General features: G+C 39.9%; 3 protein-coding genes across 3 annotated transcripts; 1 reads left to right on the forward strand and 2 right to left on the reverse strand.

Moving 5' to 3' along the window:
• Positions 1-1488: 1488 nt before the first annotated feature.
• Positions 1489-3002, reverse strand: LOC147047869 (microtubule nucleation factor SSNA1-like). Its single transcript, XM_085926578.1, has 3 exons — positions 2765-3002; positions 1886-2085; positions 1489-1741 (listed from the first exon to the last, which is right to left on the reverse strand). Exons 1-3 carry the CDS (start codon positions 2814-2816, stop codon positions 1649-1651), a joined length of 345 nt encoding a protein of 114 aa, XP_085782704.1. The 5' UTR covers positions 2817-3002; the 3' UTR covers positions 1489-1648.
• A 933-nt stretch (positions 3003-3935) lies between these two features.
• On the reverse strand, positions 3936-6522 carry LOC147047870 (microtubule nucleation factor SSNA1-like). The gene is made up of 3 exons (XM_085926294.1): positions 6226-6522; positions 4352-4551; positions 3936-4100 (listed from the first exon to the last, which is right to left on the reverse strand). Exons 1-3 carry the CDS (start codon positions 6275-6277, stop codon positions 4008-4010), a joined length of 345 nt encoding a protein of 114 aa, XP_085782420.1. The 5' UTR covers positions 6278-6522; the 3' UTR covers positions 3936-4007.
• Positions 6523-7928: 1406 nt separating this feature from the next.
• Positions 7929-17009, forward strand: slc30a5 (solute carrier family 30 member 5). Its single transcript, XM_085926794.1, has 16 exons — positions 7929-8419; positions 8533-8655; positions 9437-9503; positions 9635-9720; positions 9810-9897; positions 10100-10187; positions 10353-10429; positions 10515-10685; positions 12360-12648; positions 13502-13710; positions 14044-14201; positions 14307-14436; positions 15031-15280; positions 15351-15577; positions 16454-16582; positions 16728-17009. Exons 1-16 carry the CDS (start codon positions 8349-8351, stop codon positions 16896-16898), a joined length of 2334 nt encoding a protein of 777 aa, XP_085782920.1. The 5' UTR covers positions 7929-8348; the 3' UTR covers positions 16899-17009.
• The last annotated feature ends 150 nt before the right edge of the window (positions 17010-17159 follow it).

Here is a 17159-nt window from a genome sequence, read left to right on the forward strand (position 1 = left end):
TTCACTCTTTCTGGTTTCCAGCGCATTTCAGCATTGAAAGTACAGTACATATACAGAAATGCGCTATTAGTCCAATAAGTAAGGAATAGTTTAAACACTCAACTTAATGGTCAAAATGTCTTCGCAAATGTGGGGACACTTTGTGTTGTTAAGATACAATTATTTTTTTTTTTTAAAAACACTACCTGTGGAGCAACCCAGCTCACCGTTGCCTTCAGAAAAAGACACATCGAGTTCTTTGTAGGAATATTTTTTCTTGTCTTCGATCTGCGACCCAAAGGACCAAAGTGGAGTTCCCAGCAGTTTGACACCAGCAATAACTTTAAAAAATGGCAATTATCAAGACAAACAGAAACGACAACTTGTAAAGCGTACTGTACACAAAACCAGCAATGTTTTCCCGGCTTCTTTTTCACTCACTCTTAAAAAAGAATCCAATTGTGGTAAAACACTCCATTTTCTCCACTTTAAATTTGTTTGTCTTAAAGTCTGCATTGTCTAGGCTGTGTAAAATTATTGATGATTTGAACAAAAGTGATGTCACACTTGTACAGATGTACAATAAATAAATACAAAAATGCAAATCTCCTGTGTGTATGTTTGAAATAATTTGCAAAGTGTGAAAGTGTAATCCAATGATTAAAAATCCACAATGGGAACTAGAATGACTTTAAAGCACCGGTGTCAAACTCAAGGCCCGGGGGGGCAGATACGGCCCACAACATCATTTGATGTGGCCGGCGAAGACAAATTGTGCATCAAATTTGTGTGTCATTTCTAGAATTGCAAATTGTCTTCACTTTTAATCATATTTTTTTTTTTAAATATTTGACCAGTTTTTACTTGTCTGATTTGAAAACGAGTTATTTGTCAGTTTGTTTTGTAGCTTTTACTGTATATAATATAAGGTGCTCATACATTTATTTGGCTTGACAGTCATAAAGAAGCTATGACTACAATGCGGCCCGTGAAAAAAATGAGTTTGACACACCTACTTTAAAGTGTCAAAAGTAATCAGTCAGATAAATGATGGCATCCAGTACCACAACTTCGAATAACTTGCCTAAAGCTCAGTTTTGTCAGATGCTGTCAGATTTAACAATATGTCACTTTAATTTCAATTATCGTCGATTATTTTGGTTGCAGTTTTGTAATAGTATCCTACTGAGTTTTCTAATATTTTGACTCATTTGCAAAAAGAAGCAAAATATTGCTCACTGCAGTGGCACAGGAAGAAGAAAAAAAAAAAAAGAATTGGAACAACAAAACATCCATTTTCCCTTCCGCTTGTCCACACAAGGTGTTGCAGGCAAGCTGAAGCCAAGTGGACGTGTTAACCAGTGTACCACTGTGCCACCACAACAATGTACAGATTTTTTAAATAAAAGTTTCTCTGATTATGTCAAAGAAACCTGATCATGATTGAATAAAAGAAATAGAAAATAAATAGAATGTTGAACATCTATGGGATCTCATGACATTCTACAATGTTGCAAATAGCTCTTTTATTGTCCATCACATTCAGAATGCTGTGTGCATAGCTTCAAAGGAAACAATCGCCACATACCTGTTTTAAAAAAAAAATACAATTAGTCGAATATGACCATTTCTTTTGAAGTTCAGTCTTTTAAAATCCACTTCCTCTGCATTAGTGTTCTTTCTTGCGAGGCTCTGACGCTTTCCCAAGGTTTCCGGCTTCATTCTTCAGGACACTCAGCAGAGATTGAGAGCTCTCTAAGATCTTTTGGGGGAAGAGCAGCAAATTACATGAAATATACAGTAGATCAAATTCTACTTTAATAATAGTGGTATTAGTTGATTTTACCTAATTAGTGAGGGCAATTGAGAGGTGGACAGCATTGGCAATGGTAGGCCTGACACTTACCTTGGTGTACGCAGCCTCAGTCTCTGCGATGGTCCGGTCGAAAGTGGCACGTGCAGCCATTCTTTGTGCGAGGCTTTCATTGACCTTACTCAGCTTACCAGAGAAGACACGGATGTCATGTTGCAGTCGTTCCTTCTCCTCTTCCTCCAGCTTGATCTGACGGTTCAACTCTTCCCGCTTGGAGCAGAGTTCCTCAATACCTAAAGGGTGGAAGAAAACATGAGCTCTACTGCAACTGGGTGCCCTTTTGCTGATTTTATTTAACCTGTAAGATGCTGTGGGAGGCATTGTGAAAAATTTGTGAGCACAAAAGAAATTCAAAACAGGTTGTTTTGTAAACGTTTTTTTTTTTAATTGCTTTGCACACTCCCTGACTAACTGAAAATAATCGCAACATGTGAAAAAAAGTCAAATAATTGGGGGGGATGGAATGGTGTTAAATGATCAAATGATGGGCTGTCTCACAGCCCAAAGTTCTAGGTTTGAATCTAAGAGTCTGAGTCTGACTGACTAGATCTCTGATTAATGACAAGGGGGGAAAACTTAACAACACATCAAAGATTTCACCAAAAGAGTGCGTTATCAGGTTTTTTTGTTGTTGTTGTTTTTAACTCAACTACTCCCTTAATTATATCCAACCGGAAGACGTGTCCATTTCAAAAGTGAAAAGGTTAAAGGGCTAAGGTTTTGGATGTGCAAATGTTCCACTTTACCTATTACTCCACTGACACCCAAATTTAATTGACACAAAGTTTAGTGTCAAAACCGAGCATTGCTGTCTCTACGTAATTGAGGAGGGTGGGGGGGGGGGGGGGGGGAGACATCTACTTCAAATAGCAGCAAGAGACGATGGTGAGAGAACAGAGTATGATCACTTACAATTGACGAGCTCATTATTATAATTCTGCAAAGCGGCAGCTTGTTGGCTCATGGCGGAGTTCCTCTCTCACATCGCTTCCACCGCGTGTAAACAAAACACGGGTCATGCATGCCCGTTTCGTTACGGTGACGTAAATAATAACTCTTTTTGATGTCACGTTTCAAAAATTACGCAAAGGGCGGCTTGTTGAGCGGGTATGATCTTACAGACTCAGCGACTGTAACTATTCCGACACAAAAGGAGGTCTGGAAAAAGTCACCCCCAACAAAGGTATTTATTTAACAGTATGATTATTATACAAAACTTTCTGATAATGGCGGCACGGTGGTGCACTGGTCTGGATGGATGGGTGGATGGATGGATGGATGGATGGATGGATGGATGGGTATGGGTGTGGATGGATGGATGGATGGATGGGTGGGTGGGTGGATGGATGGATGGATGGATGGATGGATGGATGGATGGATGGATGGATGGATGGATGGATGGATGGATGGATGGATACATGACGTGATTCCCTAACCAAACTGAGCGGTATTAAATGATTCGGATAAAAACATAATAAAAATAACACAATGCATTTTTGTAGCTATTAGTAAACTGGCGGTGTTTCGAATGGACAGAGAAAACCATCTTGAGTTCTCGAGGTATGCATGTGCTTCAACATTTGAGTCATGGTCTTCAGAACAATAAAATAGTGGTGTAATAAGAGACATATTAGACAAAATGATTTGGTATTAGAACAGAAAAATGATTTGCAAGATTATTTAAAAGAAGTCATCAAAATCTTCATATGAATCTCACTGCAGTGATTTTCTTAACAAAAAATCATGAGTGAACGTAACATTTTGGAGTGTGTGAAAACTTTGGAGCATCACCTTAAACTCACCTTAAAACCCACTTTTAAGGCTTTTGCTTAGACATTGGCATGCATGATACGCTACACATTTTATTGTTTTAACTGGTTTATGTTGAATTAATGTTTTATGTTTATTCAGGAATGGCTGTTTGTAAATTTCAATGCAAAGTTGAGCTGAGAAAAAAAAGTCAAACCTGAACCCTTTTTGCTAAAAGTGAATGCCACAGTACCTTTTTTGCCACAACCCATGATGACAAAAGAAACGCGTGATACGTCCAGGAATAAATCAGATGCATGGTACAGTAGAATTTGATATTTATTGGTACAAAAACTAAAACAAATCCCAAATGCTGAAACGGTTCCTTGTGCAGTCTCTCTGCAAATCAGTGCTCTTTTCGCCGTTGCTCTGAAGTTTTACTGAAGTTTCCTGCCTGCTGCTTTAGGACACTCAGTAAAGACTGCGAACTCTCCAAGATCTGTGGAAAGAAATCAGACAGTTACATGAAACAATAAAAAGATCAAACCCGGTGTTCACGTTTTTTGTTGTTGGCTTGATAGGTTGCCATAATTACTGCAGTTAAAGAGCTCAACGTCAGCTGTCTGCAACTATTTGGCTGATGAACTTAAACAAGTAAAAAATATTAACAAAAGAGGCAATTATGTGGCATAGTGTGAAAAAACAGTCAAGAAATAAACGTTTGGGTTTCACGGTAATTATGACAAACACCTTAGTGTATGCAGCCTCAGTCTCTGCGATGGTGCGGTCTATGGTGTTGTGTGCAGCCATTTTTTGTGCCAGGCTTTCATTAACTCTGCTCAGCTTCTCCGAGAGGCTGCTAATCTCATGCTGGAGTCGTTCCTTTTCGTCTTCCTCCAACTTGATCTGAAGGCTCAACTCTTCCCGTTTGGAGCACAGGTCATCAAAACCTGTGATGGACAAATGAGACAGAAAAAAATATGGTGTTTGGACAGCCTAGAAGAAAGCTTCAAAGGAAATGCAACATTTGCTTTTTTTTCTTGTGGTAGAGGCCAAACTAAATTCTGGATTTAAACCCACAACCTTCCAGTCTCAGGGCGGACACCCTACCACTAGGCCACTGAGCTGAGCTGGTATTACATTAATACCAAGTGTAAAATTTGGAAGACCAAACCTCTTCAAATTAAATTTAAGCACTACTGTTATATAAAACAGATTGTGATACAAACTGATGCATTACCATGCATTGGTAATATTGGTTGGTTTTATTGTGTAGAATAAAGGTGGACTGTCAAAGTGGCACTAAACTTTTTTGTATGCAGCCCTTGGATGGAAAAAGTCAACACTGCAGCTTTTGGACTTCATAGAGGTCACGTTGACATAACGTTCATGTGAATCAACTTGGTCATGTATATGCGTTTTAGTATCATCTTTAGTGATAGGTCCGGCAACACCGATGCGTCGGCGCATGTGTCAAGCTCATAGAGCGAAGCCCGTGTCGGTGCGTGTATCGAAGGTCACGTGACCGAAACAGCAGCAGTATCGCCTGTCAAGGAAGCGCGCCAAAGCTCTGTTAAAGGAAGCCGGTCAACGGGATGGATCTGCCAAAACCATATTTGATCTTTTGCGGTTCATCCTTAAAGTTATCAATAATTATGGAGCAGCCCCAAGTCAGATACTGGGACAATCAAAAGACCCATGACACTGCACTCCAGCCTCATCTGTGCCGTGTGAGCGGGTGTTTTTACCGGCTGAAGAAATTGTGTCCAAAAAGCAGAAAAGGCAACATTTCAAAACATTAGGAAAAACGTATTGTTTTAAATAAAAATTTGTAATAAAAAAAAAAAAAACATCCCAGTGCACAAGCATCCTCTTTCACAACACGTTCACTTAGATTTTTACGTTATGATACATGTTCACATTATTGATTGACGAACAAAAAACTAAAATATATTTGAAATTTAAATGAATATGTGAAAGAATACAACATAAAATATCCATTCATCCATTTTCTGAACTGCTTAGTCCCCACGGGGGAGCCTATCCCAGCCATCATCGGGCAGTAGGCGGGGGACACCCTCAACTGGTTGCCAGCCAATCGCAGGGCACACAAAGACAAACAACCATTCGTACTCGCACTCACACCTAGGGACAATTTGGAGTGCTCAATCGGCCTACCAAGCATGTTTTTGGGATGTGGGAGGAAAGCGGAGGGCCCGGACAAAGGCAGATCATGCAAAATCCACACAGGGAGAGCCGGAGGTAGAATTTAACCTGCACCCTCCCAACTGTGAGGTGGATGTGCTACCCAGTGCACCACCAAGCCGCCCATAATATAAAATATAATGACTTAAATTAATGAATGTATATACTAGGTCATGAAATCAGTGACAGTTGAGTCTGTCAACTCGGCTGCCTGTAGTATTTTTAAGGTCCAGCAGGTGTCAGCACTCAGTGACGCAGTATAGACACTGTATCAATAGTTTGGCAATGTGTCAAAACACTTCACGACGCCTCATCGACCCATCACTAAAATAATTACGGACAAGGTCCCAGGAAATATGGGCATGCATGACAGCCAGATAGAACCTTCATCATAATTGTCTAATCAATAAACCACTTACACTTGACGAGTTCATTGTTGTAGGTCTGCAAAGCAGCAGCTTGTTGTGCCATGCTGAAGTCAGCTGACAACCGTTGTTAACAAGGTTCTCGGAAACTTGTAAACTTCGAAATCGATGTTGGGTTCCGTCTAACCTATGATTGTTTTTCACGTAGCACCGGCAATGAGCTAAATACATAACTTTATAAAATTGAAACGAATTTCATAAAGGTCTTCCTCAGCCAACATTTATATTATGCAGGACTCGTCTTCAAACAAGCTGAAGAGCAAGTGCTCTTCTTCTTGTTCATTTTGTAATGGCGGTTGAAAACTGCGTTAGTGCACCGCCACCCATTGGTTTGGAATGGTAACGACTTATGCACGATGCCGTTTGCGTATTTACTTTAAGGCAGTAATTTGTAGAGATAGGACCAAGTCACACATGTGTCTCAAGTAAGTCTCAAGTCTTAACCTTAATGTCTCAAGTAAGTCCCAAGTCATTTTACATTTTTCATTGTACACACACGTACACGTGCCACGTAAAAGTGAGCCGGACTATCATTTAGGTCAGGGGTGTCAAACATTTTGTTCGCGCGCCGCATTGTAGTCATAGCTTCTTTATGACTGTCAACTCAAATAAATGTCTGAGCGCCTCATTATTTACAGTAAAAGCTACAAAACAAACTGGTCAAATATTTAAAAAATATATATATTATTAAAAGTTAAGACAATTTGCAATTCTAGTAATGACACGAATTTGATGCACAATTTGTCTTGGTGTGCCACATAAAATGATGTGGTGGGTCGTATCTGGCCCCCAGGCCTTGACTTTGACTCTGATTTAGGTGCTCTCATGAATGAGTGAGCGCATGTTGTCACTGACAAAGAACATTGTGGCAGGTGGAATCACATTCAAATTGATGAAGATTAAGGACAGCAAAGAGATGATGCTGGCTCCACAGTGGCCATTGAATGACCTTGAAGGAAATCAAGATGACCTTAGCATTACTGTGCTGGAAACAAGTGAGGAGGCAGAGAAAAGAAAACAAAACCTAACTCACAGACACACAGCTACATATTCAGCAAACGTTTGTTCCCAAATTGATACTTGATGCTCTTTGTCGGATGTCATGTGTCATCATGCATGTGCCACATAAAAGTGAGCCGATTGTCATTTAGTTGCTCTCTTGAATGACTGAGTTTATGTCGTCACTGACAAAGACAATTGGGGCAGGTGGAATCATAGAGAGTGAAATTCTAATTGATAGAGATTCAGGACTGCAAGGACACCGGCTGTGGCGCCCGCTGTGGCGCAGCACCATTGAATGGCCTTGAACGAACCCAAGATGAGAATTACTGTGCATTTGTGATCTTGTCGGAAAAATGTTTGCATTAACGCTTTCCTCTTCCAAGTGTAGCTCATCTGCAGCATGTGTGACACAATTGTCTTTGTCAGTGATGACTTTGCGGATTTCACTTAACGCGGTTGGTTTTTGGAACCAATTATCCGCGAAAAACGAGGGATTACTGTATTATATTTTAGTTGCAGTTAAAATAGAGGCAAGCGTGTACTGCATCTTTCTTTACATAACTAAAAAATACATCCATAAGTTGACGCAACGTTTTTAATTTCTATAATTTGGATGAATGATTTTTGTTCCCATGTTTTGCGTAGAAAAGACGCAACAGCTCATTTCACGAGTTAAAATGGTCTAGTTCACCGAGAGCGCAGCAATGACTCTCTCCAAGCTTTTCATGACGTAGGGTTGTTATCGTGTCCGGAAGTGGCTTTAGCACAATTTGGAAGGATTTCTTTGCTGTTAATTTTGGAACAAACGCCATCAGTCTCCCTTTAACTGCTATAGTTTAAGTATACACTTTTAAGAGACGTGTTACAACGTCGAAGGGCGAAAAGAACCGGGTTCATTGTTATACGAACTGGGTAGCTAGCTCATAACTACCCTATGCAGAAAGCTGCCTTTTCTGTTTAGTTTGCCAATGAGAATGTTTATAAAGAGCAGTTCTAATCGTTTTCTAAATACTGTCGCTGTACTTTATTGCTAAATGAGCGACCACTTAAATTCACTTCATAGATAGCAGTAATGCTATAAGAATACGACGTAAATCGCAAGCCGGCCGGCTGAAATGGACGAGAAATACAGCAACAACGTCCTTTCCGGAGGACAACTAGGGATGGTTGAAGTTCCCAATTCCAGGTAAAACATGTGTTTCTGGTAACTAATTTTATTTTCCTTCAAGTTTCGTTGTGTAACCATTTTAAGTACTCCGTACGTGCTTATATTAGTATGCATGCTCTTTTTATCTGCAGGTTAACCAGATACATAGTCTTGCTGATCATCTCAAAGATTTTGAAGGCCTTGGGAATATTCGAATCATATGACATTCTAAAGGTTGTTCACATTGTTCAGTTCATCTTCACATTAAAGCTAGGGTGAGTATTCCTGAATCTATTAGTAAGTGATGCTTTATTTATTTTCAATGCTATTTGCTTTCTTTCTCAATCACCGCAAAGGTCAGTCAAGACATTTCAATAATTTGGCTGAATTATCCAATCCATCCATTTTCTGAACCGCTTAGTCCCCACGGCGGGCGTGCTGGAGCCTATCCCAGCCGTCATCGGACAGTAGGCGGGGGACACCCTGAACCGGTTGCCAACCAATCGCAGGGCACACAGAGACGAACAACCATTCGCACTCACACCTAGGGACAATTTGGAGTGCTCAATCGGCCTATCAAGCATGTTTTTGGAATGTGGGAGGAAACCGGAGTGCCCGGAGAAAACCCACGCAGACACGGGGAGAACATGCAAACTCCACACAGGGAGGGGCGGAGGTGGAATTGAATCCGCACCCTCCTAACTGTGAGGCAGACGTGCTATCCACTGCCCCACCGAGCCGCCTTGGCTGTATTAAACAACAACAAAACTAGATTACAATTCAAATGAGAAAATATCTGTTCAGAATCAGCTCAATAAGTCTTATAAGTTCGGTCAATTTCAAGAATGGCCAAGATATGCACCCAGTGATTTTCAATTTAAACGCCACAATAGCTAATTTGAAAGCAACTAGACGAAAAACACATTACAACAGAAACCTCATGATTGGAACAAATAAATTAAATCTGTACATGTGTGCTGAAGTCACGATATGACAGTATAAATGTCTTCAATCTTGTCAATAAAAATGAATATGACATTTTTCCATTATTCCCAGGTCTGCTGTTATTTTACTTGTCTTTCAAAAACCTTTATCCTCTGGAAAAGTCATCTCCAAAAGACAGGTACAGTATATTGATTTTTCTTCTCTTTCATTGGTGTGCCAATCCATCATATTAAGTGAGGGGGGAAACAGTGTGTGTCCTCAAATTGTTACGGTATTGTAATGATCCCATTTTCTTTTACTTCTTTCTAGTGGATAAAGTTAGTAAAGCACAGTGTTTTCAGCTGTATCATATCCCTACTGGGCTTTTTTGGGCTCACTCTCTGTGGACCCCTGAGGTACATACACTTGTCACCCTCTGTATATGACCATACAATTTGATGGTTTTAATGCAATAATACAGGAGTGTTTTTTGTGTCTTTGACAGAACATTACTGCTCTTCGAGCACAGTGATTTGGTGGTGATTGCTCTCCTTGGTGTCCTCTTCACCAATTCAGGAGGCGGGCCAGCAAAGGTAAACGGTCGTCATTTACAGAATGTGCAGCAGTAATTGTTGTTGTGTCATCTTTGCACAATTTGACCCTAAGTTAAACTTTAGGCTTTTTCTTCTGAGTACTGTAGCATATAGCATTATCCATCCTGCTCTGTTGGAAATCAGCAAAGTGATTTTCCCTAAACATATTGATGACTGAATTTCTACAACATCTGTCTTCCAGACCAGAGGCGCTGCTCTCTTCATCATCGCAGTGATCTGCCTACTCCTCTTCGACAATGATGATCTTATGGCAAAAATGGCGGAGCATCGTATCCTTAATAATTATGATATGGTAGTTTTTTTTTTTAATGTCACATTTCTCTCTTTCCTTCTTCTTCTTTCGTGTAACGTCAGAGGTCCAACTTGGTGTCGTGGAGCCACGCCAGCATCTCTGTTTCCTGATTGTGAGCCTTAACTTTTCTTGTACTAATTAGCTGAGGGACATCACGACAGTGCGCTAACTCACTTCCTGTACACCACCATTGCGTTTTTGGGGGTTGCTGATCACAAAGTAAGCATAGTAGGCCTTCAGTTACAAAATAGTACTTCCATATTGATAATTAAACACCGCATTATCCTGTTCTTGTTCTTATCAGGGTGGTGTTGTGCTGCTAGTGGTCTCCCTGTGCCTGAAGGTTGGCTTTCACACAGCCTCCAGGAAACTTTCAGTGGAAGTAGGTGGGGCAAAGCGCCTTTATGCCTTGGACAACCTGGTGTCAGCTGTGGTACTGCTGCCCTGGGTCATAGTGTTGTCAGCCACCACAGAAGTAAGTGCAATATAATAAGTACCGTGATTTTCGGACTATTAGTCGCTCCGGAGTATAAGTCGCACCACCCATAAAATGCACAATAACGTGAAAGAAAACATATATAAGTCGCTCCGGAGTATAAGTCGCACTTTTGGGGCAAATGTATTTGTCAAAATCCAACACCAAAAACAGACACGAACCAGCAACAACAGGCTAAACGATACGGTATGCTAACGTGACATACACAAACGAGAGGCTGAGAACGGGCCTAACGTAACATTCAGAGTTAGTCAAATGATTATTACATAAATAACACGTTTATCAAACCATCTGTGTCACTCCAAATCATAAAATACATTGATCATCGATCGTGTAAACAATGCCGCGTACGCGCGCCGTCGGACTTGTGATTTGCACGTCTAATTATTCCACAGACCCATATAACGATATATAAAGTATATTTCAAATAACTATCATATAGCAACAATATTACCAAACCACCTGTCACTCCAAATCATAAAATACGTCGATCATCGATCGTGTAAAAAATGCCTCGTACGCGCGCCGTCGGACTCGTGATTTGCATGTCTAATTATTCCACAGACCCATGTAACGATATACAAAGTATATTTCAAATAACTATCATATAGCAACAATATTACCAAACCATCTGTCACTCCAAATCATAAAATACATCGATCATCAATCGTGTAAACAATGCCGCGTGCGCGCGCCGTCGGACTCGTGATTTGCATGTCTGGCGTGATGTGTGCTCGCATGCTGTCCATCACAAGCAGAGCTTGCATCCTAAATTGCATTGCTGCCCCTACTGTTTTTTTTTTTTCTTTTTTTACATCACCACACTAAATTCTCTTCACCAGACCTGTGCTTTTTAAAAACTCAAAAAAACAGCGCTTTCCCCTCCCAGTTGTTGCGTCACGGCCAATGGTGAAATTTAAATCACCCTCGTTCAGTTTAGTTTGAAAATAACTATATTTCTTTTTCAGTTGTTTTTTTTTTTTTATTTTTTTTTTTATTTGTTTCATGAACTTGAATATTGTGCTTTAAAGTGTGAATTGCTTTATTCGTTTTTTCAGTGTATTAAAAATAATATGTGAGGTGATCAACTGTACTAGTAAGTAATGTGTTAATGATCAAGTAATTTTATTTGAAAAAACCACATATAAGTCGCTCCTGAGTATAAGTCGCCCCCCCCCCCCCCCCCACCCAAACTACGGGAAAAAAACGCCACTTATAGTCCGAAAATTACGGTACATGCAGACACTTTTTTTTTTTTTTTTTTAAAGACCAGAGACATTCTCACGTAGATCAATTTAAATTGGGCACAGAGAACAATTCACAGCAATGACTATGTTATGGGTATATTTCATCATATCACGTGAAATAATGTGATAAGTGATAATAATAATAATAAGTGAATAATAATAAGTGAAATAAATCATCTCCCCCAAGACTTTTACATGCAAAATGAACCTACTAAACCATTCAGATAAGTGAAAAGTGACTTTGGTGAAAGTAAAAGTACAGTACAGTAAAATTCAGAAAGTACAGACTCTAAAAGTACAAAATATTTTGACTGATTTCCTCTGCACATGATACTATTTGAAGGTTGTTGAATGTCAAAGATGGGAGGTTTTTCTACAAAGAGACTTTTGCACTGTTTCCCCGCAGAGTAAGGTTGAGTCATGGTCTGCTCTTATCCTGCCTTTTGCCATGATCATCTTCTCTGTGATGATCCTTGAGTTTTATGTGGAGGCCGTCTGCAATGCAAAGATGGAAGTGCAGCGGTGCGCCCGATATGGCGCCATCGCTCTCTTCTCCAGCGCCTTGCTGCTCGCCAACTTCTGGACTCACCCGCTGACCGACCAGTTGCGCTCGATGAGTAAACCACCACAGCAGGGCAGCACGGAGCACGTGCTCTCTGGAGGGGTGCTCGTCAGTGCCATTTTCTTTATTATGTGTAAGTATCATACACGTTTAAATGAATAAAAATAGAATTGGGAATAAAACATCTATTTGTTTTTACAACACTGCCAATGTGACTGAGCAGTGCATTTGGTGGGGAAAAAAAAATCAACTCAAATTTATTTTTAAAATAAGTAAAACCAATCAGCTCTTGGGTATTATTTATCTGTATAAAAAAGCATGATTCAATCATTTAAATGCCTATTTCAATTGACTAAAAACAAAATCTAAAAGTTTTAGTCCAGGTTTTCCTTGAAATTTTGTTGAATTAAATTTTTTGAATGGAGTCACTGTTTTTAAACGAGATGTTTTTTTTTGTTTGTCCCAGAATTTAGGAATTCCTGTGTTTTGATTCAAATGACTTTCTTCAAAATACAGTACAAAGTATAACAACACAATGACTTTCCACTTGTTCCTCTTGTTCAAATCGCACTGTTTTGTGGAACCTCTTTATCTGATGCACATGCCAAGTATGGCTTTTGCCACCATGACAACCGGTGGTGGAGTTAGGACATGAGAAGAAGCGAGCCTACTCAGTGTTTCCAACAAAGCGACTTTGTTGCTATATTTAGCAACTTTTCCAACTTCATCAGTGACTTCTTGAAGATAAAAAAAAAGTGATGAATGTGGGGACTTTTTGTGGTCTTATTGGAGATTTCGGGAGACTGAGCAGGAGATGTTCACTGCTTTCTGTTCGGACTGCAGAAGACCGTTACGTGCAGGAAAAGCCTAATAGTAAACTCCTTTGGTTCAATGTAAAAAAGTAAGAAAGTGCTAGGATGTAAATTTTAGCTTTGCGGATGGCATAAAGCCTTTCTTTTTGTTAACAGTTACTCTCTTCTCTCCAGCATCAAGTATACTCTCATCACCATCAAAGAAAGGACAGAAAGGCACCCTGGTGGGTTACTCACCTGAAGGGACTCCTTTGTACAACTTTATGGGTGACGCCTTGCAACACACATCTCAGTCCCTGCCGCGCTTTATTAAAGATTCCTTGAAGCAAATTTTGGAGGAGTACGACTCGAGACAGATCTTCTACTTCCTGTGTCTTAACCTGGTATGTGCAATGCACTCGTATTGCTTCCTGGGCCTTTAGATATTTTTGGTTTACTGCTTTATAATAAAACATAAATTAACAAACTTCATAAAACATTTTAAATTAAGCTTCCCAGAATTGGAACAAAACTGAAAAATGTAATTCTTTTATTATCTTTTTTTTTCTTCCAAAAGGAAAAGGATAATGTCGATTAAAATGGGAAATTGTAGTTTTGTTCTAGAAAATCTGGTGTTTCATTTAAAGACTCAAGCTCAACTGTCATTGTTATCACCATTGGTCCATGTTAATTTCACCTCACAGCCTCTGCTGTCAAACGGCGTTTATGTGTTCCAGGCTTTCACCTTTGTCGAGCTCTTTTATGGTGTTTGGACTAACAGCCTGGGGCTGATCTCGGATGGCTTCCACATGTTGTTTGACTGCTCAGCTTTAGTCCTCGGGTTGTTTGCAGCCCTGATGACCCGATGGAAAGCCACCAGGATCTTCTCCTATGGGTAAAATTGAGGAGGAATGTGAAGACGCTTCACCAGGAGATATTGTTATAATAAACTTATAGACTCGGTTGTGTGATTACAATAAATATCTGGTGCTCTTCCCAGGTATGGCCGTGTTGAAATTCTTTCTGGGTTCATCAATGGATTGTTCCTGATGGTCATCGCTTTCTTTGTCTTTGTGGAGTCAGTCACCCGCTTAGTGGACCCACCCAACATAGATACAGACATGCTGACTGTGGGTGAAGTTCTTTTTCTATTTCCTGTAAAAGCTTTTTCCTCATATATTTGTTTATCCATGTCTTATTAACAATGTACGCACAAATCTGCACCAAAGCATCTTCATTTTCAAGTAGTTTTTTTTTTCCCGGCCATTAATAGCTGCCGGAATACTGTTGTACAAATGTGTGAGCGTGCAGGGGAGTTGTCCAGTTTCTCCACTCTGTGAACATAAACCATGTCAAGAACATCAGGCCTGCCTAGACGCGGAGTCTGCAAATGTCAAACAAAAAGTTAGTGTTAAAGAGAAATGGGCATGCCATCCTAGAGGCTAATAGCGTGGCCTTTTATGGACATCCTTTTCGTAACATCACCTTCATTTGCCAAATAAATGTGAATTTAGTCGTGTCTTTTTGAAGACAGTTCCATTTGAGGTATTCCTGTGTTTATTCTCATTCAATTCAACACCCAATCAACATTCAGTCTTAATGTTTTGTTTTTTTATCAATGACTGCAAAATAATGAAACGATTTAGGGATAGCATTGTTGCTGGTGCGTAACGATATTTGTGTAATGATAAGCTTGTCCTGCCTCTACTTTGTGTCTCCTATAGCCGGTGTCTGTTGGCGGCTTATTGGTCAACCTGGTGGGAATTTGCGCCTTCAGCCACGCTCATTCCCACGGTGGCAAAAGTTGCTCGGGGCATGATCACGGCCATTCACACCACGGCCACTCCCATGGCGACCACAGCCACGGAGGTCATGGCCACTCTCACGGCGGGCACGGACACGGCGGACATGGACATGGTGGACACGGGCATTCCCACAGCTCAGGTGGCGGAGGCATGAATGCCAACATGAGAGGTGTGCTTGCTCGGCCGTCCGTCTTCATATTTTGGAAGGCCAGATGTAAACCCTCTGTCTTCTTTCACAGGTGTTTTCCTTCACGTCCTTGCTGATACGTTGGGGAGCGTTGGCGTGATCATTTCCACCATCCTCATTCGCCAGTTTGGCTGGTTGATCGCTGATCCCATTTGCTCTCTCTTCATCGCTACACTCATCTTCCTCAGTGTCATCCCTCTACTTAAGGATTCTTGCGAGGTACTTCTGCTGAGAATTCCCCCAGAGCATGAGAAGGAACTGAACAATGCTCTGCACAAGGTGAGAAGACCATCATGGGAATCTAGTAAAACCTTGTTTATTGTGATTTTCCACAACCTCCTACCATGTAAAGAGGGCCACCTAAAAACGTTTTTTTTTTTTTTTAAAGTTGTTTTTTTTTTACTTCCTTTTTTGGCGTTTAAATTTATTCAAACATCTAAACCAATTAAAACACACTTAAAGTATTTATTAGCTTCTGTTCTCGCTCATTCTTTTGCGCAATTCTTCAAACAAGAGGCCTAGTGTGCATGCTTCAACCTTTTTTACTCCCATTTGAAATTTACCATAAAACTAATACAGAATTAAAGAAAATTAAACATCCTATTTTTGAGCACCACTATATTCAGCCAAATCTTATAACCAAGTGTGTTAATACTAACCTATAATGTTAAATGGCAACTAAATTTGTTATACATGTGTCTAAAAAAGGATCATTTGGATATCTGCCATATAAAAAGAGTATGAACTATTAACCACGATATAGCAAGGGTTCTCTGTATAGTAGTAATATTATGAATAAATCCCTTTTTTGGGTTCTTTTATCACAAACAATTTTAATTTTAGGTTATATTATCTGACATGTTTCGGCATGTACTTCCGCCTTCATCGGAGTGTCCGAAACATGTCAGGTAATATAACCTAAAATTAAAATTGTTTGTGATAAAAAAAGAACTCAAAAAAGTGATTGACAAGGGAAACAAAATTAAATTAGTACAACTATTATGAATCAATGTCACAGCCTTTTGGGGAAGACAGTGTTGCAGCTGCAGCTTTAGACAACGTCGAGTATTGTCTACTATGTCTGAAGTCACGGACAGGATGAAGTTGTGTGCTTCTGCCAGCTGATCCTCTTTACTTTCTTGGTTCTGTTTCCAGATTGAGAAGATTGAAGGGGTCTTGTCATATAGAGACCCTCATTTCTGGAGACATTCAGCCAACATGATTGCCGGGACCATCCACCTCCAGATCATGTCTGATGTGGTGGAGCAGCGCATTATACAGCAGGTCGATGCCAAACGCAACTTTTTTGTTGTTGTTGATTTTCATATTTCCTAACAACCAAACTATTTGTTGATTGGAGAGTAATTATGAAGTTAGGAATTACAATGACAGATTACTGTAATTGGTCTGATTGTGTCCTGTCTTGCAGGTGACGGCCATTTTGAAAGATGCAGGAGTGAATAATCTGTCAGTGCAGGTGGAGAAGGACGCATACTTCCAGCACATGTCTGGGCTCAGCACCGGATTTCAGGATATTTTAGCTATGACGCAACAAATGGAATCCATAAAACATCTGAACGATGGGACTTGTATCATGTAATGTCCATCTAACAATTGTCCATCTAACAATTAAAATTATATTCATTCCAATGTTTTTTCAATGAAAATGTACAGTGTGTGTTTTGAATAAATCAGAATATAGTCATTTTTATTTGGTTTTATCTGTACCTGAGCCTTTCAGTGTTTTTTTGGACAACTTTAAGCCTTATTCTTAAATGTGTATGGTCCTATTGACTGCATTGTCTTTGGGACGAAGTATTTCCTCATAAATAGTTGTTTTAAAAAAAAAAGACAAACTCAT

The sequence above is a fragment of the Syngnathus leptorhynchus genome, chromosome 12, assembly GCF_054491065.1.
Source record: "Syngnathus leptorhynchus isolate UIUO chromosome 12, UIUO_Slep, whole genome shotgun sequence".
In the NCBI taxonomy this organism is placed as follows: domain Eukaryota; kingdom Metazoa; phylum Chordata; class Actinopteri; order Syngnathiformes; family Syngnathidae; genus Syngnathus; species Syngnathus leptorhynchus.